This window comes from Tarenaya hassleriana, unplaced genomic scaffold (genome assembly GCF_000463585.1).
Source record: "Tarenaya hassleriana unplaced genomic scaffold, ASM46358v1 Cleome1, whole genome shotgun sequence".
In the NCBI taxonomy this organism is placed as follows: domain Eukaryota; kingdom Viridiplantae; phylum Streptophyta; class Magnoliopsida; order Brassicales; family Cleomaceae; genus Tarenaya; species Tarenaya hassleriana.
In genome coordinates, this window is record NW_010960187.1 from 8,121,658 (window position 1) to 8,144,505 (window position 22,848).

General features: G+C 35.5%; 5 protein-coding genes across 5 annotated transcripts; all 5 read left to right on the forward strand.

Annotated features, from left to right (window-relative positions):
- Window positions 1-4,582: 4,582 nt before the first annotated feature.
- LOC104818889 (probable xyloglucan endotransglucosylase/hydrolase protein 8) lies at window positions 4,583-6,066 on the forward strand. Its single transcript, XM_010548683.2, has 4 exons — window positions 4,583-4,851; window positions 4,966-5,066; window positions 5,168-5,370; window positions 5,469-6,066. Exons 1-4 carry the CDS (start codon window positions 4,644-4,646, stop codon window positions 5,875-5,877), a joined length of 921 nt encoding a protein of 306 aa, XP_010546985.1. The 5' UTR covers window positions 4,583-4,643; the 3' UTR covers window positions 5,878-6,066.
- Window positions 6,067-6,726: 660 nt separating this feature from the next.
- On the forward strand, window positions 6,727-7,543 carry LOC104818895 (protein YLS9). Its single transcript, XM_010548696.1, has one exon. The coding sequence runs from the start codon at window positions 6,775-6,777 to the stop codon at window positions 7,444-7,446; it is 672 nt and encodes a 223-aa protein (XP_010546998.1). The 5' UTR covers window positions 6,727-6,774; the 3' UTR covers window positions 7,447-7,543.
- Window positions 7,544-11,902: 4,359 nt separating this feature from the next.
- Window positions 11,903-15,255, forward strand: LOC104818905. Its single transcript, XM_010548707.2, has 4 exons — window positions 11,903-12,831; window positions 14,250-14,390; window positions 14,484-14,639; window positions 14,737-15,255. The coding sequence occupies exons 1-4, from the start codon at window positions 12,052-12,054 to the stop codon at window positions 15,043-15,045; spliced, it is 1,386 nt and encodes a 461-aa protein (XP_010547009.1). The 5' UTR covers window positions 11,903-12,051; the 3' UTR covers window positions 15,046-15,255.
- A 108-nt stretch (window positions 15,256-15,363) lies between these two features.
- Window positions 15,364-17,653, forward strand: LOC104818915. Its single transcript, XM_010548718.1, has 4 exons — window positions 15,364-16,379; window positions 16,496-16,781; window positions 16,831-16,871; window positions 17,027-17,653. Exons 1-4 carry the CDS (start codon window positions 15,926-15,928, stop codon window positions 17,341-17,343), a joined length of 1,098 nt encoding a protein of 365 aa, XP_010547020.1. The 5' UTR covers window positions 15,364-15,925; the 3' UTR covers window positions 17,344-17,653.
- A 93-nt stretch (window positions 17,654-17,746) lies between these two features.
- Window positions 17,747-20,919, forward strand: LOC104818924. The gene is made up of 6 exons (XM_010548729.2): window positions 17,747-17,971; window positions 18,202-19,141; window positions 19,231-19,424; window positions 19,826-19,862; window positions 20,001-20,062; window positions 20,167-20,919. The coding sequence occupies exons 1-6, from the start codon at window positions 17,874-17,876 to the stop codon at window positions 20,543-20,545; spliced, it is 1,710 nt and encodes a 569-aa protein (XP_010547031.1). The 5' UTR covers window positions 17,747-17,873; the 3' UTR covers window positions 20,546-20,919.
- The last annotated feature ends 1,929 nt before the right edge of the window (window positions 20,920-22,848 follow it).

Sequence of the window (22,848 nt, forward strand, 5' to 3'; positions counted from 1 at the left end):
GGAGAGTACGCGTCGTATCCTGGAAGTCCTCGGCATTCTGTGATTCGTCTCCGAAATCAAACAAGAAAACAGATTATCAACAACAACAGAGAATTCAGGAAGCAGAGCAAGAGCAGGAGCAAGAGCAAGAGCGAGAGCGAGAGCGAGAGCGAGAGAGAGAGCAAGAGAGAGAGAGAGAAATGTGAACGTTAGTTGCTGCGATCCTGAATTTATACGCTTCCATTTCTCTTTGTTAGTTCGAATTTCAATTTTTCTTTGTCATTTCAAATTTTAAATTTTGCGAACGTTTAATTTTTTTCCGTTGTGTTAATTATATTATATAATTAGTTCTATATTTCTCTGTTATTTCAGATTTTCATTTTCCTAATTATTGGTTAATAAAAAATCGTCTGCACCGCCGCCTTCTCCGTCGACCGGATCCGGCGAGCTCTCCGACATCGTAGGCATCTAGCGCCGAAGGAGCAGGGTCTGTGGTTGGGGACCCCGATCGATCTCGCCATCGACGGAGATGGTGTCGATCCGAATCTGGAACAGGTCAAAGGCCGAGGAGGCGGTGGAGAAGTTCGTCGTCGTGGCGGACGAGACGAAGCTAGTTTGGCGATGCCGGTGGAGCTACAATCTGATCAGATGGAATTTGGCTGAGAACCGATGGAGATGGGAAACCCTACGTGACGGATAACAGCTATTACATCGTGGTCTGTTTTAGGGTAAGAATGCCGTTGAAGTGAGTATGATTGAAATTTTCTCTTTGAATCCTGCAAATGATTTAGCAGAAAGAGCTTAATGATCAAGTGTCGTCATGAAAACAAATCCAATTTCTGGGAAATCATGCTGCTACTTTCCCTGAAGATCAAATCACTTGTTCCCAACTTTGTAGAATATCTTCGTTTGGGAGTTTTGACTTGAGAGAACCGTTTCGTTTGTAGTTTTCATAGGTTTGTTATTGCTAATAAAAGGTATATGTAATATTTTTCATACAAATCTGTATGTTTTTTTTACAAACAGATTATCAAAGAAACAGATTATGTGTTTATTCAAATGTAAAAACATATATTTTTTGTGTTATCATCTTCAGGAGCAATCTATTTAGACACATAAGTTTGCATCTTGAAAATAGAATTATCAGAATTTCCTTCTTGTAACTAATGGGCAAGATAAAGCTTTTACAACTGACCGTAAAAGCTTCGGCTTTGGGGATACAATTTTATAGATTTAGTTGGCAGTGTATGGTGCTTGGCCGCTAGTTGATCCTGTAAAGAGTCTCGAATTTGTTTAGACAAAGGAAAGAGACAAAAATGCCTTTTCCTCCGAATGAATGGGATTGAAGAAAGAAAACAGAAGAAGAGGTGTCCCACGAAAGAGAGAGAGATGTAGACAATTTATTGTTTTTTATTATCATAAAATGTCATCAATGCCATCATCATCATCTTCTTCTTCTTCTTTGTTGTCATCGTCATGATCCATGCTGCCACGCTGTAGTGGTGTATATACTTGATTTAATTACAATAATTGATTAACTGATGTCAAGTAATTATAATATATATATATATATATATATAATACATTCTCTACAACACCCATTTCCAACTCGCTGGATTTTAATTTTATTGCTACATATATATTTTTTTTAAAAAAACGAATTTCTTTTTAACGTTTCAGAAACGGGTATTGGCAGAAATCTTATCCGTTTAAACAATTGAAAAATTCGCAAGTGGGTTATTTATTATTGTATTGCTTCAGAGTTCATATGAAGGCCAAATTTTTTTGGTTCAAGTTTTTTAAGGTCAGTATACAATTTTCATTGAAATAGAATTTCGTTCAATTACAAACGGGTACATTTTGTTTGTACATATCGATTTAATGATATACTATAGTATATTTCTTTTTTCGTACAACGAACCATGAAACCTCTGCTTCAAGACATGATTAGCTTATATGTCAAACATTAATTTATTTATTATTCTCCTAATAGAGATTTTTCAAGTTGTGGGGTTCACGTCGACTCCCCCTCCATATGCACATGCATGTAGATGATGGTACAATCTTATGTTATTTATCATCGTCGTCATGAAAAGAACTTGACATGGACAAGGGACAGACAGCTGTCTTTTGTTCATATGTGTGTAGAAAACGTGCATCGTCACGTTCAGTACATTTCTCGGGGCCTAGCATTTAGGATAGCATCCTTTGTAAGATTATTTTAATTTTTTTTTAACAGATTATTATAACTGCAGTAAAAAATATACAAATAAAATGAAAAAAGGTAAGGATTTTTCTGGTCAATTTTCATTAGAAATAATTTCAATGACGATGAATAAGCAAACGAGTGTAGTGTGTGTCGTTGTTACCATCACGCTGATCCAAATGCCTTTGGCCCAAAAGAGTTGATGGGCTTTTTTTAAAATGTTATAATAATGGCCCAATGGGTAGCGGCTGCTAAGGCCCACTAGTATAAGCCCACGTCTGAGTGTGTTTTACACCATCATCATCATCATCATCATCATCATCATCATCATCATCATCATCATCATCATCATCATCATCATCATCATCATCATCATCATCATCATCATCATCATCATCATCATCATCATCATCCGAGATTACGAGCTTCCATCCCAAATTCTTGGATAACTGTTATTTACGTACTGTACTTTTCCGCAAAAGCTTGTATTTTGAAATTTGAATTTATAAAATTTAAACTAACAGAATTTAATTAACATATAAATAATATTATTTTTTTACAATAAGGCACTTGCTGTAGAAAAATAAAATGCAGAAATTAAATTAGAAAGAAAGAACAAAATATAAAAGAACAGAAACACTTTTATTGCTACATCTCTTCTTCTTGTTCTATTATAATGAAAATAACTCACATATTTATAGAAAAATTAACAAATGAAATAAAAAAAAATATAGATATAACGGAAATAAATATGATTCACAATATTTAACATAATATTGTGTTCCTCCAAAATCTAAATTTTCCTCCAATCACATATTCATTTTCCTATTTCAACATTCCTCCTCAAGATTGATTTTGAAAGAATGCAAAAATCAATCTTGAAAAGATAATGCGATAAAAATCCATAGACATTTTCATTGTCTTTTGAAAAATCTATAAACACCAAATTTAGTTCTTTTAGAGAATATTACCCATGTTCAAATCATTTCGCTTGACTTTGAAGTTCTACATTTAACTCTTTTTGTCATAGCACCTCGCTTGATCTTAGAGTTTTTAGGTTTGACTTCTTTTTGTCACAGCACCTCCTCGTTTGATTTTGGGATTTTTACTCCCATTTGAACGATTTGGATATATGAACTTCCAAAAAAAAAAAAGAGATTGAGAAAAAAAAGATATAGAGCAGATCGAATCGCTCTGATACCATGTAGAAAAATAAAATGCGGAAATTAAATTAGAAAGAAATAACAAAATATAAAAGAACATAAATACTTTTATTGCTACATCTCTTCTTCTTGTTCCATTACAATGAAAATAACTCACATATTTATAGGAAAATTAACAAATGAAATAAAAGGAAATATAGATATAACGGAAATAAATATGATTCACAATATTTAACATAATATTGTGTTTCTCCAAAATCTAAATTTTCCTCCAATCACATATTTATTTTCCTATTTCAACACTTGCTTACTCTCACGTGCACCTGTCTCCGAACAAAAGGATGAGGAACATCTCTCTCTCGACAAATGTGACCAAAGCATGTTGGCTGTTTTTCTATTTTATTTTATAAGCGTATATCATTATATAGGAAATATTTTGATTTAGTTATTTTAAAAATACATATTTATTGATTTTGGGTTCCATTAGAATTATTAGGATTATATTCCTACTTAACTTTTTATTATAATATATTTATTTTTAAAAAATTTATTCGAATTTTTTTAGGCTATATACTGTATTCGATTCAAAATGAAAATAAAAAAGAAATTAAATTTTGTGTCATTGGTTATCAAGTTGATATACACAATGTAGTTTATGTGTTCGATCCAAATTTATAAAAGGGGAAGTAGTGTAACCGATTTAATTAAATTTTAACTGATATGTATTAAAGTGTAAAACTGACAACTGTGCTTAGATCTTCTTCGTTTGGAAATTAAAATATTCAGTTGTCAAATCAAATAAATATTTACTCTATCGAATAACCAATCAAACCATATGGATCCCACACTTCTTCCACATTGGGTTTGCAGCCTGGCGATCCAATTATTTTTATTCTCCATGTTACTTATCATAATCCCTAAAATACCCTTGTCGGCTATCATTGGCTCTCCATTGCCAAGACTTGGGTTAATTAATTTACTAATTATATGAATGCTTATCTTATTTCTCCACCAAAAGAATGTTATATACATAATTTAACCTCTCTTTTACTTTCGTGTTATTTTTGTGATTACTTTTGTTTTCTTGTTATAATTTTCTAATGTTTAAATATTTTAATTCCATGGGCAAAAGAGTAAATTCGTTAAACAAAATCAAAACCAATTATTAAAGCTCTTCTCCCATTGCATGGATCTTAGAATAGAAACTCTCTCCCTCTCCCTCCCTCTCTCTCTCTCTCTCTCTCTCTCTCTCTCTCTCTCTCTCTCTCTGTGTGTGTGTTCAAACAGATAGAAAAATGGAGAGGAGAAGAAGCTTGAGCTCGTCTTCAATGGCGGCTCTGTTGTTGTTCATCGTAACTCTAACGGCTTCATCACCATCCCTAGGTGTCGCTGCAACTCCAAAGCAATCCTTCGAAGACAATTTCAGCATCATGTGGTCTGAAGATCACTTCAAGACATCTGAAGATGGCCAGATCTGGTACCTCTCCCTCGACAAAGAAACCGGTAAGATCACCATCTCTTCTCCTGGACTGTAATAGGTTCAACACAAGAAGAGATTGAAAGATTAAGACTTTTAATCATCCATTACATGAGATTAATCGATTTTAGCAAAAATAGGATGTGGGTTTCAGACAAAGAACAGCTACAGATTCGGATGGTTCAGCATGAAGCTTAAGCTTGTCGGCGGCGACTCTGCAGGCGTCGTCACCGCCTACTACGTAAAACCCCTTTTTCAGCCACGTTTCCTCTGTTTATCGATCTTTTTTCGGGTAAATTACTTTGATTAATCGATGAAATGACGATGAAACATTGATATCAGATGTGTTCGGAGAACGGAGCCGGGCCAGAGAGAGACGAGATCGACTTCGAGTTTCTGGGGAACAGAACAGGACAACCTTATATCATACAGACCAATGTGTACAAGAACGGGACCGGCGGTCGGGAAATGCGACATCTTTTATGGTTTGATCCCACTGAAGATTACCACACTTACTCCATCCTTTGGAACAATCACCAGCTCGTGTGAGTATATATATATATATCGAATCCCTCATATATATGTGTATATATATGAGAATGAATGATTCTGATAATGGGTTTGATCCGAAAACTCGAAACAGGTTCTTCGTGGACAGAGTTCCGATCAGGGTTTACAAGAACAGTGACAAAGAGCCGAACAATGACTTCTTCCCGAACCAGAAGCCGATGTACTTGTTCTCCAGCATCTGGAACGCCGACGACTGGGCGACGCGTGGCGGTCTGGAGAAGACTGACTGGAAAAAGGCTCCGTTCGTTTCGTCGTACAAGGACTTCTCGGTCGAGGGTTGCCGGTGGGAGGACCCATACCCTGCGTGCGTCTCGACCACAACGGATAACTGGTGGGATCAGTATGACGCGTGGCACTTGTCCAAGGATCAGAAGATGGATTACGCTTGGGTGCAGCGTAATCTCGTCGTATATGATTATTGCCGGGACCTGGAGAGGTACCCTAAGCTGCCATGGGAGTGTAGCATCAGTCCCTGGGCCTGAAGAAGATGAAGAAGAAAAACCAAGATGGGTTTTTCTATTTAAAGCTCTGTTTTTTTTTTGTTGTTGTTGTTGTTTGGTGTTTAATTATTTAATTATTTAATTATTTGATTTATTTTCCAACCCATCAGTCAGACAAAAGATCATGAGAAAGTCAATGTTCAGATCTGATCCATGAACTGATTTGATTCATATCAAGGCATATACAAAAACAAAAGTTTCTTTTAATCTGTAGCTATATGTATATATATGCTTGTGAAAATCCACATTCATTTACATTGTGACTGATAAAGCATTATCCATTTTATTTAAACATCAAAAGATCAGGGAATGGAATTAATAATAATAATAAAACATTTCTATATAGATCCATCCAATATTATAATTAATATATGAATCTGTTGATATTGGGCCTCACGGATTATACATTAAACGTTTTAGGATTTCTCTGAATCAGAAATGGGCTTTTCGTCCTCTCTCTTTATCATATTTCAATTTTTTTTTTCACCTTTGAGAGGCAAAAAGGGAATGTCAAGATTCTTAGGTTATCGAAAATGTGCGTCTGTGAGTATGTTTAACACTTTTGCAGGGGAATGTCCCTCCAACAAGCAATCTTAATTTCATCCAATCATTTAGATTTACTATCTTCAATAATACCATATCATATCATATTATATATATATATAGAATGGGTATAAATAACTTTATGTCCATGTTGATGTACATTCTTTTCTTCATCGTGTGATATTCCCATCACATTTTCATGGTATCTTTTGCTTTTCTCCAACACTTACACTATACATATATAACCTCACCTCCTCGTCATTTTAGCCTCCAATGACCCACCAAACATTTTCCCCGGAAAATCTCTAAACTTTTCTCGGCAAACAGCCTTTCACGATGAACACCAAAACCTCTCTGCCAGTTCGATCCGACCCCTCGACCCGACCCATCAGCCGCCACCACTCGGCCACCTACTTCGCTCACCGAGTCAAAGAGAGTCTCACAACACGAGTCTCCAAAATCATATGCGCCATTTTCTTATCCCTTTTACTATGTTTAGGCATTGTCACGTTCATATTATGGATCAGTTTACGTCCACATAGGCCACGTTTTCACATCCATGGGTTCTCGGTCTCGGGTTTGGACCGACCCGACGGATTCGAAACCGCTCAGATAAATTTCAACGTTACGGTTCGAAACGCTAACCAGAACGTTGGTGTGTACTACGATTCAATGGTGGGGTCCGTTTACTACAGGGAGAAACGGGTCGGGTCGACCCGGGTTCTAAACCCGTTTTACCAAGAGCCGAAGAATACGACTTGGGTCAACGGGGTTTTCGGTGGGCCCACATTGTCGGTGAATAAGGACCGTTGGATGGAGATGGGACGAGACCGGGATCGAGGGAAGGTTGTGTTCCGGTTGGAGATCGTGTCGTTGATTCGGTTCAAGGTGTACACGTGGCACAGCAAGAGCCATCGGATGTATGGTAATTGTAACGTGGTGGTTGGCCGAGATGGGATGATTTTGGGTGAGACCAAGGACAAGAGGTGTCCGGTTTATTTCACCTGATGTTGAGAACCTTTTCATTTTCATGTGTGTTTTGAGAATATTTTTATGAAGATGTTTCGTACCTTTTTTTATAGCATAATTAAGATATTATCGTCAAGTAGTTGTATAAAAAACAATTATTGTGAAAAAAATAATCTGATACCTTCAGAAAGAATCCAAAACGTATTAAAAAAATTATATGTATTGATTCGAAAAATATACATTTTTTATACAATTCTCAATATCTAGCTATATAGAGCCAACCCATGATAGTTTGCCTGGGATAATGAATTTGCGTTGTGATTTCTTCAAACATGTGAATTGGACACCACACCACACCCAAGAATCTTATATATAATTAAAAAAACTCTGTAATGTGTATTTAATCTTGGAAATATTCGGACCATGATTCCTCATACAAAATTCTTATATATAAATCTTATTTAGAAAATTGTTCAAAAATTTACATATACACCTTTGTTCAATTTGCATAAAACTACTTAGGTTTTTCCATGTTTTTATTTGAATTTATCACAAAATAAAAATATTTAATATAAGCTAAATCTAACAGATTCTAGACAAACATAGATATACTATAAATTAAGAAATATAAAATAATATTGGAATTCGTTATTATTCAAAGTTTAGAATTATAATAAATAAAACTAAAATATAATTGTAAATAATTCTAATTACCTGATATAAATTGACAAACCTAATTTAAATTAGAAATATAATAACATAAAAAACTCTATTGTAGGTAACATTTTCAAATAAAATTTAAATTTAATAAATTCTAAATAAATACTACATCAATTTCAAATACGGTCTTATTTCGAAGAAAAAGAACGGAATAATGAAATTTATTGTTTATATGCAAGGGGAGTTGGGATCGAACAAAAAGTCAAAGGAGAACATGGTACGATGACCACAACACACATATATATATATATATATAATATACATATATATATATATATATATATATATATAATATATATATATATATATATATATATATATATATATATATATATGTATTGTAAAGGTTAACTCAAGAAAGGAAGGCACGATGACCAAAATATTTTTTTTTTTTTTTACAACGGAGGAGTAAAAATATATAAAATACATGTATTTAAATATATATATATATATATATATATATAAATATATATGTATATATAAATATATATGTATAAATATATATAAATATATATATATTATATTTTTCAATTGATTTTTCAATTAAAATCTAAATTTCCAACTGATATCCGTTGGAATTCCGTTGGAATATTTTTTTAAAATTTTTCAAAAATATTTCCAACCGATATCCGTTGGAATTCCTTTGGAATTTTTTTTAAAATTTCCAAAAATCAAGAAAGGAAGGCACGATGACCAAAATATTTTTTTTTTTTTTTACAACGGAGGATCCCTATCTACTACCCTTCGGGCGTGCTCACTAGGTAAACCTCCGGCTCGGGAGCAGCCTTTGTATATGGATCATATAAATCCAGAAATTACCTTCATCCTCACCAGTTAAGAATCGAACACTCAACCTCAACGATGACTAAAATATTATACAAATTTTCAGCAGATATCCAAATTTTACAACGGATGAACATGGAAAAAAGATGCATAAAATGATACAATGTCGCTATAACATGTGTTGATTTTATCTGTTATTGTTGGTGTACGTCTCGTGTGTACAACCAAGGGGTAAGTCCACAACACTTTGGTCTAATAAAATAAGAAACGTACGTTACAGATAAGTATATATATTATTTAATGGTCATCATATGCTGATTGGGACATGTATCCAAATATTTATTTTGAAATAATCCCCACATCTGAAATATACATACATATATATATATATATATATATGTATATTAAAAAAGACAGCAAATGATGCGAAAGATGTCTCGTTCGGTTCCATTTAAAAACAATCACTGTTAAGAGACAAGTAGACAGAAATTGAGACACAATAGTTATTATTGTTATTCAATTATTATTCAATAGCAGTTTGCATTGATGTTTCTCACTCGCTTATACAGTTTGTTCTTATCTCTTTCGTCACACAAAATCCAACAAAAAACAGTAGTTTTATATATACATACGGTATCATATACGTATAAATATACGAATCTTATAACAAATGTGACTAAAATATAGATACATAAGATTCTTTCTTGGTAATATGTTTGAAGATTATTGTTGTCCATCATAGAGGTGAAGACAAGTTGGAAGATTATCCTATACTATATATTGGCGCACATCAAAACGTACAAACACAAACAAGCTTCGATATTAACTTTATTTTATTTAAATGTCCGACACGTCATACTTGTCATTAAATCAAATACAATTATTAACAAAAATGGTATTGGAATTCCATACTACCTTGTTATTATTGAAAATATCTAATTATTATCTTAAGTACTTGTTCGATATTTGCCTATAGATGTAAAATACTTTGGTAAAACAAAAACAATATAACATCGATGAATCGATTCAAACCATTTGAAAATACAATTTTTAGTCTAAAATTCATCGTCGTAAAGGTGTAAAACGAACTGCTTCGGCCCCGTCCAACCCGCATCATTCCGTTATAGGAATATTTTAGCTCAATCTAATCCAGTCCATTTTTTAACAATCCAAAATTGATCAGTCTAACCCACATTGCGTTAGCCCACGAACCAAACGAGCCGACTCGTGAGCCAAATATTTTTTTTAAAGTTAAATATTAAAAAATATTATAAAAATTTAAAAATTTATAAATATAATAAAAATTAAAATTTTAAACAAAACAAACTAAATATCTAATAAAAATATATTTTTTATATAAAATATTTAGAAATATATAAAGATCTAAAAAAAATTTAAAAAATTATTTTTTTCTGGTTTGCAAGTCCGCTCGTGGGTTCGACGAGCAGCTTCGTTTGTTTTTTTTACTCAAATATTTTGAGTCCGGACTCAGAAAAATATGGGTCAGCTCGCGAACTAATCCCTGAAACGAACTCGTTTTACACCCTAACTTTCAGCCTAATTAAAGAAATACAATTCTTTAAAAAAAAACAATTTACCTCAAATAATTCTAACAGGTTCCTGATAAATAATAGCATCTAAAAACAGAGTATTTCTGATTGATTCCCTTTCGTTTTGATTTATATTTTCCCTTTTAATTTGGCCTACCCGAATCATGTGAACAAGGCCATAAAAGTTACGGAAGATATGCATTATGAAAAGAGGACAAAATTCATGTCAGCAAAATCCAGTCTCGATCCATATGCTGCCACGTGGACAAACATGTGATGTCCCTCATTTATAAATATTTCAACTGCTATAATTTTTAAAATATAAAAAGTGCATTCAAGGACGAATTTCTAATCAGAAATGATTACTATTAGATTACAATTAAAATTAACATTAATAAACAGAAAGTATTGTTAGGGCTTCCAGGTCAGAATTTGCAGCTATGGCAAGTGTTGGAGAGATAAGTTTCGAAGAGGTTGATCTTCCATCACATCAATGCATACCTCATTGTTGTACATTTGAAATTATATATTTTTCCTAATTATTATTATTATTATTATTAAATTTTGAATTGAATCTTGCATTTTCCCCTCAAGACAACGTGTTATATACGTATTTAGTAACATCCCATGCATATGCCACTTTTTGAATGCCAACTCAGTTGCTTGGTCAACATCGGTCAACGATTCAATATTTCACTATATCATCATAACATCATTTCATGATTAAATAATATTCAAACATGACTCAGTCGTAGATATTTAGACAAGTGTTACGAATTATCTACAAAACTTGTCTAAACTAAAATTCTGTTTCTTTACAAAAAAACAAACAAACTAAAATTCTGTTTATTTTCAACCTTAATAACAAAATTTTCCCAATAATCTTTTCTTTTTGAAATTTTATCCTATAATCTTTAATGTGCAAAATTCAGATAATTTGTTTACATCTCACGAAGAAATCAAATCAGATAATATGTACACTACAAATAAAACAAATTTTTAGTGGGGGTCACATGCAATGCACACTATTGTAATAATAAAAATATACATGTTAATCATTGACTGCTCTCTACGCCGACAATTATAAAAAGACTATTTGAAAGACAAAAAAAAATACTATAAAACGGAATACACAAATTCGTAGAAGTGGATTTAAATATTTTAATATTTTTTTTACTATAATAGAAATTAATCACATATTAGGTTAAACCATTGATAATCATTAACAAATCCTAAAAAGACGATATTCACTTTTCTATATATAAATACTGCCCGTATATAGTTTTTCAATTTACACTTTTTTTTTACAAATTTCTATTTTATCAAGTAATTTTAATGGCGAGGGCGAATAATAAAAGATCTACAAAGGAGGTCTTAATCTCCGACCGGACCACTTGCACTTATTTGTCTCTTTTAGATAAATATACTATTCGTTTATTTTTCCTATTTTATTTTTATTTACATCTCCAATTTGACATGCACTGCGATTCCCTTTATATATAAACCCACGACGCGCACACAAATCCCAACACAACAGATAAAAAAAACCCCCAAAGTTTTAAACCTTTCGAAAAATCACCACAATAAAAATATGAGGATCAATTTGGTCCCTGCAGTTCTCTCCCTCGCAATCTTCTTCATCATCTTCACCCCGTCTTCTGCAGAAACGCCAGAACCCCTTTCGATTCTGTCTTCCGCCAATCAAATACTCAACCAAACAAGCCAATGGCTGGGTTTCCCGGCGAAATTCGACCAACCCAGGATCGAATTCTCCGCCGCCACCGTCGTTGCCGCCGTGCTCAGCTTTGTCTCCGCCGCGATTTCTAGTGCCGGCGGAATCGGAGGCGGCGGATTGTACATACCCATCATGACGATCGTTGCCGGAGTCGACCTGAAAACCGCCTCGAGCTTCTCGGCGTTCATGGTCACCGGAGGATCTATTGCAAACGTCGGATCAAATCTCTTCGTCAGGAACCCTAAATCAGGAGGACAAACCCTAATCGATTTCGATTTAGCGCTGCTTTTGGAGCCATGTATGCTGCTCGGCGTGAGCGTCGGTGTAATATGCAACCTCGTCTTCCCTAATTGGCTCGTCACAATACTCTTCGCCGTTTTTCTCGCTTGGTCAACGATGAAGACCTGCAACAATGGAATTCACCACTGGAAATTGGAATCGGAGGCGGAAAAGATTAAAGGGTCGAATCAAATCGATGGCAATGAGCAGAACGAGGATTCAAAAGAGCCTCTTTTGGGATCTGATGGAGATTATGAGAGACCGAGGAGGTTTCCGTGGATGAAGCTTGGAGTTCTGGTGATTGTCTGGTTCTCGTTCTTCGCTGTTTATCTTCTTCGTGGCAACAAATATGGAGAGGTTAGTATTTCCATAATCTTCATGACGAATTTTGTTTATTTTACCTTTTTGTTTTTGTTTTTTCTGTGATTGAATCTTATGATTTTCGTTAGAGCTTTCTTGCTTGAAGGCGTAGATTTTGTTGAAAAGGGAGAGAGAAACAAAAAGGATTGTGTTTGCTTAAAGAAAGGGATTTAAAAAACATTTAAAGAACCTGAAGATCTGCCTAAATCGATTACATAATCTCATTGTTAGATTCTCAATGCTTTTAAAAGTCACATTTTTTCTTGAAAAAAAAACCCAACTTGAGAAAAAAAAAGAGAGACAATCTTTAGACCTAAAAACTCCATTTTTCTTGAAAGTTCAACTTTTTAATTCAAAAATGTTTTTTTTTTTACCATTTTTAAAAATAAAATTTAGTTTTTTTAAATGAAGAGAGAATCATTAAAAGCTGATAAAAAGGAACAATAAAAATGGGGAATAAGAAACTTAACGTGGAAAGAAAGCGAGGAACATTAAGATGGTTCAGGAATATTCGGTGGGCACTTTTATGTTTTAAATGAAAAGTGCCATTCCTCCTAATCTTTGGAAAAAAAAATCATTTCCTTTTCGAAGTTCTATCACCACACAAAATTTTAGATTTGGCCTTACATGATTTTAAATATTTTATGCATTTAAAGATTTAAATGGAAAATAAAGTTTGAGATGGAGCCCTTTCTAGTTTTTTTGCAATCTTGATAAAAATCTATAGAGAGAGGACAAGTCTTTCTTTTCCATTCGGTTTTTAGATTATAGGGTTCATATATCGTGTTTGTGTATATATATATATACACATGTGTGTCTTAAAGTCTAATATTTTCTTTGGAACACTTTAAAGTCTCATCAAAACCGTGTTTGGTTAGGCCGCCGCCCATGGTGCCCTCTTCTGGAATAACCACGATTATTCTTTCTCCAATTTTTTTTATTTGTTTATATCTATTATTTAATTTAAAATAAAAAGGATCAATTTTTAAAAAATAATGAATTCGCAGTTAAAACAATTATAATAAAAAGATTTTAAATTTAAATTCGAACAAAAAAAAAGATAGGTTGAGAAATAAATGAGAAGCAATTTAATTAAAACACGTTGCGGGGTTTTTCTCATCTACTTTCCTGTCTTTTGTCTCCCCCCCCCCACGTGGTCAAGACTTGTCTTTTTCCTCCCTGGATCCTCTTCTGCATTTCACTTTTAGAGATGCTTTCCTTTTCAGCGCGCCCACAAAAAAAAAAAAAAAAAAATGGATACCCTTTCAGGGTTTTGTTGAGCTATGTATACGTACCTTTCAAGGGTTGTAATTAAGAGTCGAGCAGCTTGGGTGAATTTGAATGGATAGTTTGGCATATTATTGCTTTCCAGTTTCATGATTCATGACTCTTACGAGTAACTGGGCATTGATCAGGGAATCATATCGATCGAGCCATGTGGAGTAACTTACTGGGTTCTTTCTTCACTCCAAATACCGCTTGCTCTGGTTTTCACTCTCTGGATCTGCTTCAGCAACAGCCTCCAAGCTCACGGTCCAGACCACCAAGACGAAAAGGTCTCAAACAGATTCCCTAAATTCAAAGTTTTGAGCTTTCTTTGTGCGTTGATCTTCGAGACGGCTGACGAATCTGTGTAATTGTGCGGTCAGGACATCGAAGATTTGACTGCAAGCGATGAGGGAAGATCGAACAAGTGTATGTTCCCTGTAATGGCTCTCCTGGCTGGTTTGTTGGGCGGTCTTTTCGGTATTGGAGGCGGAATGCTCATTAGCCCGCTTCTTCTGCAAGTCGGTATCCCACCTGAGGTAAGGTTCTTGGTCGCATTTCCGTGTTTTCTCGAAATGGAATGGCCACGAGTTACAAAGACTCAGAGTTTTCTTGTCCCCCTTTGACATGTTCCAGGTAACAGCAGCGACATGCTCTTTCATGGTTCTGTTTTCTTCCACGATGTCGGCTATCCAGTACATCTTGCTGGGCATGGAACACACGGGAATCGCTACGATATTCGCCGTTGTATGCTTCGTGGCTTCGATCATAGGACTCATCGTGGTTCAGAAGGCGATCAACGAGTATGGAAGAGGTTCGATCATCGTGTTTTCGGTAGGTATAGTCATGGCACTGAGTACGGTTCTGATGACAAGCTATGGAGCTCTTGATGTCTGGAACGATTTTGTCTCTGGTCGTTATATGGGTTTCAAGTTACCATGTTGAGGCGTCCACCCAAAAAAAAAGTTTTTTTTTTCTTCTCCAGGTATAGTTTTGTATATCCACGTCTGCAATAAATCCACGTCAGCTCTACGTTCTTGCATGTGTTTTTGTTACTTGTATGCATTTTGTTCTGTATTGATTCAAAATCCATTTGTACGATGCACACCTCGTGCATTTTCGTGTTCTATTTGTATAATTATAATGTTATTTTTAGGGTTCTTGTTCTATTAAATGTTTGACAAGATACGACGTTTTATTTTACACCAAATATACCATGACACGAAATGGAACGCCAAGTCATACAGAACATGAACTGAAAACACTTGAAATTCAAAATTAAATATAAAAAATCAAGGAGTTTGAAATATTTTCACGTGTTAAGTCAATGTGTAAATGAGAAACAAGCATGTGCATGTAGCATGCATGCAGCGGAACGTGAGGAGAAGTGAAGGCTGGGATTATCATAATTTTTTTTTTGGTTAAAATTGTTTATTTGATTTTGTTGTCTGAAACAGAAGATCCAACCGACACTATTCAGTTCTTCGTCCAGGTTGTTCTTTCACGACTATTCAGTTCCGTATCTTTTGGAAAAGAATGATTCTTGGTTGATATTTTATCAGTTAAAATACTCTATAAATGGCAATTTCTTTCTGATGTTTCTATAAATATTTTCTGCAATCTCTCTTGTTGGTTTCTTTCGTGGATGTCAAATCTTACGTTTATGGAATCTTCTGTCTCAGTAGGAAACAGAATTTGCAGATACGCTGAGGAGAAGACAGAAGCAGAAACCATGTCTGAAACAAATCTCCCCCCATAATATTCTCTTGTGAATTACTCTTATATATAGCTTCTTCTTGGGTCCGAAAGAACATTCTTGAAGAAGATGAATGGGGTTTGGGTTTGCCTCAAGAGGCCTCTCAACTGCTGCTGCAGTTCCCGAAACTCGGGAGATGTTCATGAGCCTGTCAAGAGCCAAATCCAGAGGGCAAGTACTCCTCGTTCAGGGAGTTCAAGATCTCTGTCTAATCTGAGAAATCTCATGATTCCAAGCTCCGAGTTTCTTAATGCATCCAGATTTGACGATTTTGTCATCAACGATTCGAATATATGCAAATGTGTTGAATCAAGCCTGACGGTTCGATGCAGTCATGTCATAAGCTCGAGCTCTGCATTTTCTTCGGACATATACACTGCCTGTTCTTGTTCTAATCAGAGGCATGGTTTGGCGTCTCTCGAGTCTGATATCTGCGAGTTTGGAGCTATGGCTTGCCGGAGATGTCACCTGAAAGTCAAAGATCTCGAAGCTTTCGAGGCTCATTTCCTTTCAAATCATGCTGGTAATTAAGATTTCGTCGAATTTCCCTGAATAAATCCTCATGAATTCAGATCAATGTCTAATCAGAAATCGGTTTCTTTGTTATCTGAAAAACGTTTTACCTTTTACTTTTTTCAGTCTCCAAACTTGTAGCAGGAGATTTTTCCCGACAAGTAGTGGAGCTGATATGCAACATAGGCTCTTCTATCATATCTGACAAAACCCGAGCAAACATCATGGCGATTCTGAAACTCCATAACATGCAAAAGACCATTGCAGAGTTTGAGAACTACAGAGAAACCATAAAGATAAGATCCAGCAGGCTTCCAAAGAAACATCCACGCTGTCTGGCCGACGGAAACGAGTTTCTTGGATTCCACGGCACAACTCTAGCTTGCTCTCTTGGTCTGAACCACAAAAAAAAATACTATAAAACGGAATACACAAATTCGTAGAAGTGGATTTAAATATTTTAATATTTTTTTTACTATAATAGAAATTAATCACATATTAGGTTAAACCATTGATAATCATTAACAAATCCTAAAAAGACGATATTCACTTTTCTATATATAAATACTGCCCGTATATAGTTTTTCAATTTACACTTTTTTTTTACAAATTTCTATTTTATCAAGTAATTTTAATGGCGAGGGCGAATAATAAAAGATCTACATGGGTTCTCCTCCAAGACAAGAACAGACGGAGTTAATGGAGTTCTGGTGACTTCTATGAGCGTTAGCGCTCTGGAATGCATTGAAATGGATCGATCGGGAAGAAGCAGGAGGATAGTGCGGGCTCTGGTTCTATGTAGGGTCATTGCAGGGAGAGTTCATAAGCCTCTGAAAAGATTTGAACAGTTTTCAGGTTATTCTGCCTTCGATTCAGTGGCTGCGAAGATGGGACTGAATTCCAGCATCGAAGAACTCTATCTGTTGAGTACCAAAGCCTTGTTACCTTGCTTTGTAATAATCTTCAAGTCATGAGATAAATACACAGTTCATGTAAATTTTTTTCTTTTTTAACTGGTTTAGAAGGAAATTACTGTTACTTAGAAGAAGAAGAAGAAGTGTTTCTTGCGTCACAAGCAAGATGCATACAAAGTATTGCATGTTAAAAATTCTTAAATTTCACATATGTATTATTATACATGGGTTTATGATAAATTGATGAATTAAAAAAAAATGTTTTCGCCGCAGATTAATCTAAGAATTTTGTATCAACAGGATCTAATAGATATAAATTAAAATACGGTTCTTTATAATTAAGGATGAGGTAAATATGGGTGTGTTTTGCAATCACTATAAACGTTATTTGCATAATAGCCCCAAAAATGTTTTTTTTTTGGGTACATATTATTCGGAGAAGAGACCCGTAGCAGCAGACGAACCGTAGTGTCGAGAACTCGAAGAGAAAGGGAGGGGACTGAACAGTGATCTTCGTCTTCGCATCGATTCCCATCGAATCTCCATCTCAATCAATCGCACAAGAGAGAAAGAGAGAGTTTTGAGGAGTGATGTCGAAGAAGAAATCTTCTGGAAACACCATGACGCTCAAGGACTTCCATGGCGGTTCCATCCCTTCTGATCTCCCTCTCCCTTCCGCTCCTGGAATGTAAGTTTCTACATATTCGTGTATATTTTTTTCTTTCTTTGTCTGCGAAATCGGTGTTTCTTGTCGCCGGTTTTGATTTGTGAGGTCTGCGATTTTCTGGTGATTTTTTGTTGGGTTAGTTTTAGGTTTCTTGGATACGCAACGTAATTTATTGATCGATATATTGGTTGATGTAATTCGGATTGCAATCCTCATTCTGAGTTCTTTTGTTTTTTATTCTGATATCGTAGAGCTCCGAGACCTGGTTGCGATAGAACGTCTTGGGGGACTTCAATTGGCCGATCAGATCAGAGGACGAGGCCGAGTTCGTCTCATTCTATCAGAAATTTCGATGATAAGACACCTTTTCTGTCTCTCGCGGCAAATATTGGGCACAATTTCAGCGAAGATGAGCGGAAGCCACTGGACGGTCCCTCGGCTCCGCGTAGAATGGTTAGTGACGACGTTTTCCGGGCTCCTAGCACCTATGTGGCAGTGAAATCGGACTCAGTTTTGGCTGGGAGACTTGTCAGTTGGCAGGGAGCGTCTGGCCCTTGGCCCGTGAAGAAGGTTGATGCTTCTCATTCTGGGATTTGTGACCAAATGATAGGAGGAAACAGTGAGAAGAACTCTATGTCGGGGTCTAACCCTAATAATGCTTGGGCTTCACCAAGGGAGGTGACACTGCCAAGCAGTGAGTCAGGACAATCTCCCTGGGCTACAAAACCTGCTGTTTCCAAACTGGCCCATGTAACTGCCATTGAGCAGGTGCCCTCGGGAAGATGGCATTCGAAGTTAGTAGCTCCTGGTCAGATCGAGAATCTGAAGCATTCAGAGTTGGAGAATGGGCTTTATAAAACTAATGACAATGTGCTCGACCGAGGGGATTTGGCACGTGAAAGAGAGTCTTCAGATGTAAGGTTAGATATGCACATAGAAAAGGGCCTGGGAATTGAAGATGGCATCCCTGGTGGGAGAAAAGTTTCACCCGATTACGAAAAAGGTCCTGCGTCAGCCTGTTTCGAAGTTAAACATGGGAATGTTATAGCAACCAGAAACAACAGGATTTATCCAAATCATTCAGCAGAGCCAATAGTACCTTCTGAAGCTATGGAACGACCTAAGCTGAAACTACTGCCGCGGACAAAACCTCTTGAAAACGTTGAGAGGCCTTTGCATGATGCGAAGCAGGTATATATATGGGTGTCTGTTCAGTATTCATGTAGCTTTCTCTGTTGTTGATTGTGGTGTTCTTTGATGACTCAACCCTTTTAATACAGGAAATCAGGGCTTCCGTTGTTGTTCAGCGTGAAAATGGTAACGCCACTAACGTGACAGGCAAGAATATGAATATTTTGAAACCTAGTTCACCTGCAGATGAGAGTGATAACCCGCAGGCTGAACGTCCCAAACTGAATTTGAAGCCAGTATCGCAGCTGCTTGTTCAGCCACTTGTAAACCCTGAAAGGGAGAGGTAAAGATGTTTCAAACTTTCTTAACTCCCTGATTCTATTACGTTCACATCACAATTAAATTAATTATTTCAGAGCTCAGGGGTCATATAATTAGTGATGAGAAAGAATTTCCTAGTTAAGTTTTGGAATTTGGTGGTAATTATTAATTGGCCAATTCTGTATGCAGCATGCTTTATGCTGATCATGGATAACTTTTATATATCTAAGAAATAGGATATATCAAAAAATGTTGAGAGTTTATTGTTGTTCTTTTATGTCCTGGAATCTTTTTCATTTTAAATTGGCAACATTTCATGCCCTTAGCTTCTTGATATCGTTGTATAAAGCAATGTGATACCAATATGATACAGTGTTCATCTTGTTTCTATTATGTACCTACTGGTTTCCGATCCTGATACAGAAATGCGGTTTTTGGCGGTGCAAGACCTCGAGAACTGGTGAGTCGGGTTTGTTTCTCTAGATACCGACCAGCGATTTGATCTCTCATTTAGTTGCTTGTTTGCCGTCATTGGGTTTAATTGCAAGCCAGTGTTGACGGGTTTGCATCTCAATCGCAACTCCTATACTATGATCAGGTATTGAAGGAACGGGGTATCGATGAAACTGACCATAACGAGTCGGAACAACTCTTTGAAAGGTACCAGATGCATCTAAGCTCTTCTAGTTTCTTTCTTATTCTGAAATTCATATCATGTGTGTTTACGCATGTAAAGCTCTTCTTGTGCTGGTTTATATTAAAAGGGTAAAACCTAACGCTTCCAAAACCGAAAGGATCCCAGATCAAGCATTCCCTTCTCGTCCATTGAATAATATTTCTCGTGAGATTAGAACGGGAAAAGTCGAAAAGAAGGACAACCAGAGTTTAAGCAATGCAGACAGATCCGAAACTGAGATGAGAAACTGGCGCAACAACAATGATAACAACAGCAGGAGGAACAACAGCACGAGAGGGAACGAGAGACATCCGTCCCCAGAGACGTGGCGGAGAAACCCCGTCGAGGAACCACGGAAACCAGAATCTGCGGAAGGAATGGGGCAAAGATACGGGAAAGCGGCCTCGGCATTGGAGCTTGCACTGGCGTTTTCGAAGCCCGTATCAGGGGGAGGGCGAGGGCTTTAAGAAGGTGCAACGAGGAGGGTTGTCGGGACAGAACGTGGTTCAAGTGCAAGTGCCGTTCTCTAGGTTGACGACACAGACGCGGAGGCAGATCAATGGCTACTGACTGATTTCTCATTTGAATTGAATTGGTTCGTCTCGGCAGAGTGATTGTGTGCTCTTTCCTCGTAGCTCTCCACCGTGTCATCAAATCCGTGTGATGAAACTAGAATTTTCTCTTTGATCATACGAAAAATTTCTGCTACAAGTCTCGCCTTAGTGTGTTAGTATGTCTTAACGGAAAAGGAAAAGATAAGGAAAAGTTTTCCGACAATTTTTCAAGGGAATTGGATTCGGTTATTTTCGGTTTAATGTAGTATTTTGTTTTTTGTTTGCAACTTAACCGGTTCTATTTTCCATTTGCATTAGAGGTCTAGCTTTCTTCCTTCTTCTATATAGAAACCAGCTTCATATTTGGATGCGAGTGGGAACGAGAGATTGATCGAAAACTTTCATCTTCTTCCCATGTTCGTCAACCGTATTTCTTAAAACTGATTCTAAGGATTCAAATAAAATTACAAATTCAACATGGGCAGCCTTGTGCTAAATAAAATAACATGTTTTTGTTATAAATAAAATATATTTATGGTGGAACTTACCGTTAGTATTCATCCCGACTTACTGTTCATATATACGGTACTGTTTACACCGATCATATACGTAAACAATAATTTTGGTATTTCTATAAATAGGTCATTTGGGTTCTTCTATTTGTACACTTTCAAGAGTGAGATCAATAAGAAATACATCCTTCTCCATTCTCCTAAAATACCGTTTTTGGTTATAGTTAACGATCTATAATATTCGGGTCGTTTATATTTCTCCGATTTTATAACACGTTATCAGTACGAGCGCTCTTTCACAACTAAAGGTAAAATAACTTATCTTTAATACTAATATTTTCGTTCTCATGATATATACATGTATTCATTGATGTTTGAGTGGAATTAATCCCAAGCTATATATGAATACCGATATTTTTTATAATTAATTTATGGACGGCTATGCCGCCTTGATTATTATTCATGGATGGCTATGCCGCCTTAATTGTTAATTTGGATGGCTATGCCGCCTTAAATATTTATTCGTTATTGGACGGTTGTGCCGCCTTAATTATTAATTTGGACGGCTTTGCCGTCTTAATTATTTATGTGTTATTGGACGATTATGCCGCCTTAATTGTTAATATTGGATGACTATGTCACCTTACTTATTAATAGACTATTGTGTTTATTCTTTATAGATGACAATTTCGTCTGAATTATTTTACTTCTCCAGACGGCAATACCGCCACATATAAACAGTTATATCATCTAATCTATATAAATTAATAAATATTCATCATGCAAAATATTATAAATTTATTGATGGTCATTTATACGAAAATTTTTTGAACTTAATCTAAAAAAAATGTGTTAGTAATAAAATTTACAAATAAGTTTTATAAATTCTTTCATATATCGATAAATTAATTATAAATTATTTGTTTCCTCAATAATTAGTTAATTATATACAGAGTATGATCAATTAATTTTACAAAATAATTTAATAATTTATTTTGATAAATTATTTTATGTATAGTTTTATGATATAAATTGGTAAAATCATTTATAAATTTTTTTTAAAAAAATTTTCTCCAACGGCTACAATTAAAAAAAAAATCAAAATAAAAAAATCAAATTTTGGCTCCTCCACAACGGTTAGAAATAATAAATTTTACCCTATAAATACACTTACCCATTCAATAAAAAACTCACACCAAATCAACTCATTCTCTTCTCTTCTCCCACCGAAAAAAAATTCTCAAGATAAATTTTATTAAAATTCTCTTTGTTCTAGCAGTTTTAGCAGCAACGTTTAGTATTTTATTCGACAAAAATCCCGATCTATTTTTGTTTTCAATTTGCGTTGCGATCTTATCTCTTGTTTACGTTTTACTAATTATAGTAATTTATATGTAATTATGTATTTCGCTATGTTGTCTTATCCATGATAATGAATAAAGCTAATGTATGACTTTTTTTTTTGTTTATTCATAATGGTAAGAATGACAAATATCGAGTTCGAGGTCCTCGTATCATTGCAGTTGGATACTGAGTTGCATCTCGAATCAAAAAGTCTTGATACCACTGTGACAATCCATGATACCGTAGAAGGGCGGGGAGTGATCGCCAGTGCGAGAGACATGGACAAGGGGCGACTCCTGATGAACTTTCGGGTAGGGGGTATAAGGATGAATCAGACGCACCGAAATGAGAGGGATTCGA

What these genes read in the sequence shown, in the direction of transcription:
- LOC104818924 (XM_010548729.2), top strand. Translation starts at nt 17,874, where the DNA reads ATGTCGAAGAAGAAATCTTCTGGAAACACCATGACGCTCAAGGACTTC. An exon ending in CTCCCTTCCGCTCCTGGAAT is followed by an intron (nt 17,972 to 18,201) that starts GTAAGTTTCTAC and finishes CTGATATCGTAG; the next exon opens with AGCTCCGAGACCTGGTTGCG. An exon ending in GTAAACCCTGAAAGGGAGAG is followed by an intron (nt 19,425 to 19,825) that starts GTAAAGATGTTT and finishes ATCCTGATACAG; the next exon opens with AAATGCGGTTTTTGGCGGTG.
- LOC104818905 (XM_010548707.2), top strand. Translation starts at nt 12,052, where the DNA reads ATGAGGATCAATTTGGTCCCTGCAGTTCTCTCCCTCGCAATCTTCTTC. An exon ending in GTGGCAACAAATATGGAGAG is followed by an intron (nt 12,832 to 14,249) that starts GTTAGTATTTCC and finishes GGCATTGATCAG; the next exon opens with GGAATCATATCGATCGAGCC. An exon ending in CAGACCACCAAGACGAAAAG is followed by an intron (nt 14,391 to 14,483) that starts GTCTCAAACAGA and finishes TTGTGCGGTCAG; the next exon opens with GACATCGAAGATTTGACTGC.
- LOC104818895 (XM_010548696.1), top strand. Translation starts at nt 6,775, where the DNA reads ATGAACACCAAAACCTCTCTGCCAGTTCGATCCGACCCCTCGACCCGA.
- LOC104818889 (XM_010548683.2), top strand. Translation starts at nt 4,644, where the DNA reads ATGGAGAGGAGAAGAAGCTTGAGCTCGTCTTCAATGGCGGCTCTGTTG. An exon ending in CTCCCTCGACAAAGAAACCG is followed by an intron (nt 4,852 to 4,965) that starts GTAAGATCACCA and finishes TAGCAAAAATAG; the next exon opens with GATGTGGGTTTCAGACAAAG. An exon ending in TGGAACAATCACCAGCTCGT is followed by an intron (nt 5,371 to 5,468) that starts GTGAGTATATAT and finishes AACTCGAAACAG; the next exon opens with GTTCTTCGTGGACAGAGTTC.
- LOC104818915 (XM_010548718.1), top strand. Translation starts at nt 15,926, where the DNA reads ATGAATGGGGTTTGGGTTTGCCTCAAGAGGCCTCTCAACTGCTGCTGC. An exon ending in TTTCCTTTCAAATCATGCTG is followed by an intron (nt 16,380 to 16,495) that starts GTAATTAAGATT and finishes TACTTTTTTCAG; the next exon opens with TCTCCAAACTTGTAGCAGGA. An exon ending in GGTCTGAACCACAAAAAAAA is followed by an intron (nt 16,782 to 16,830) that starts ATACTATAAAAC and finishes ATTTAAATATTT; the next exon opens with TAATATTTTTTTTACTATAA.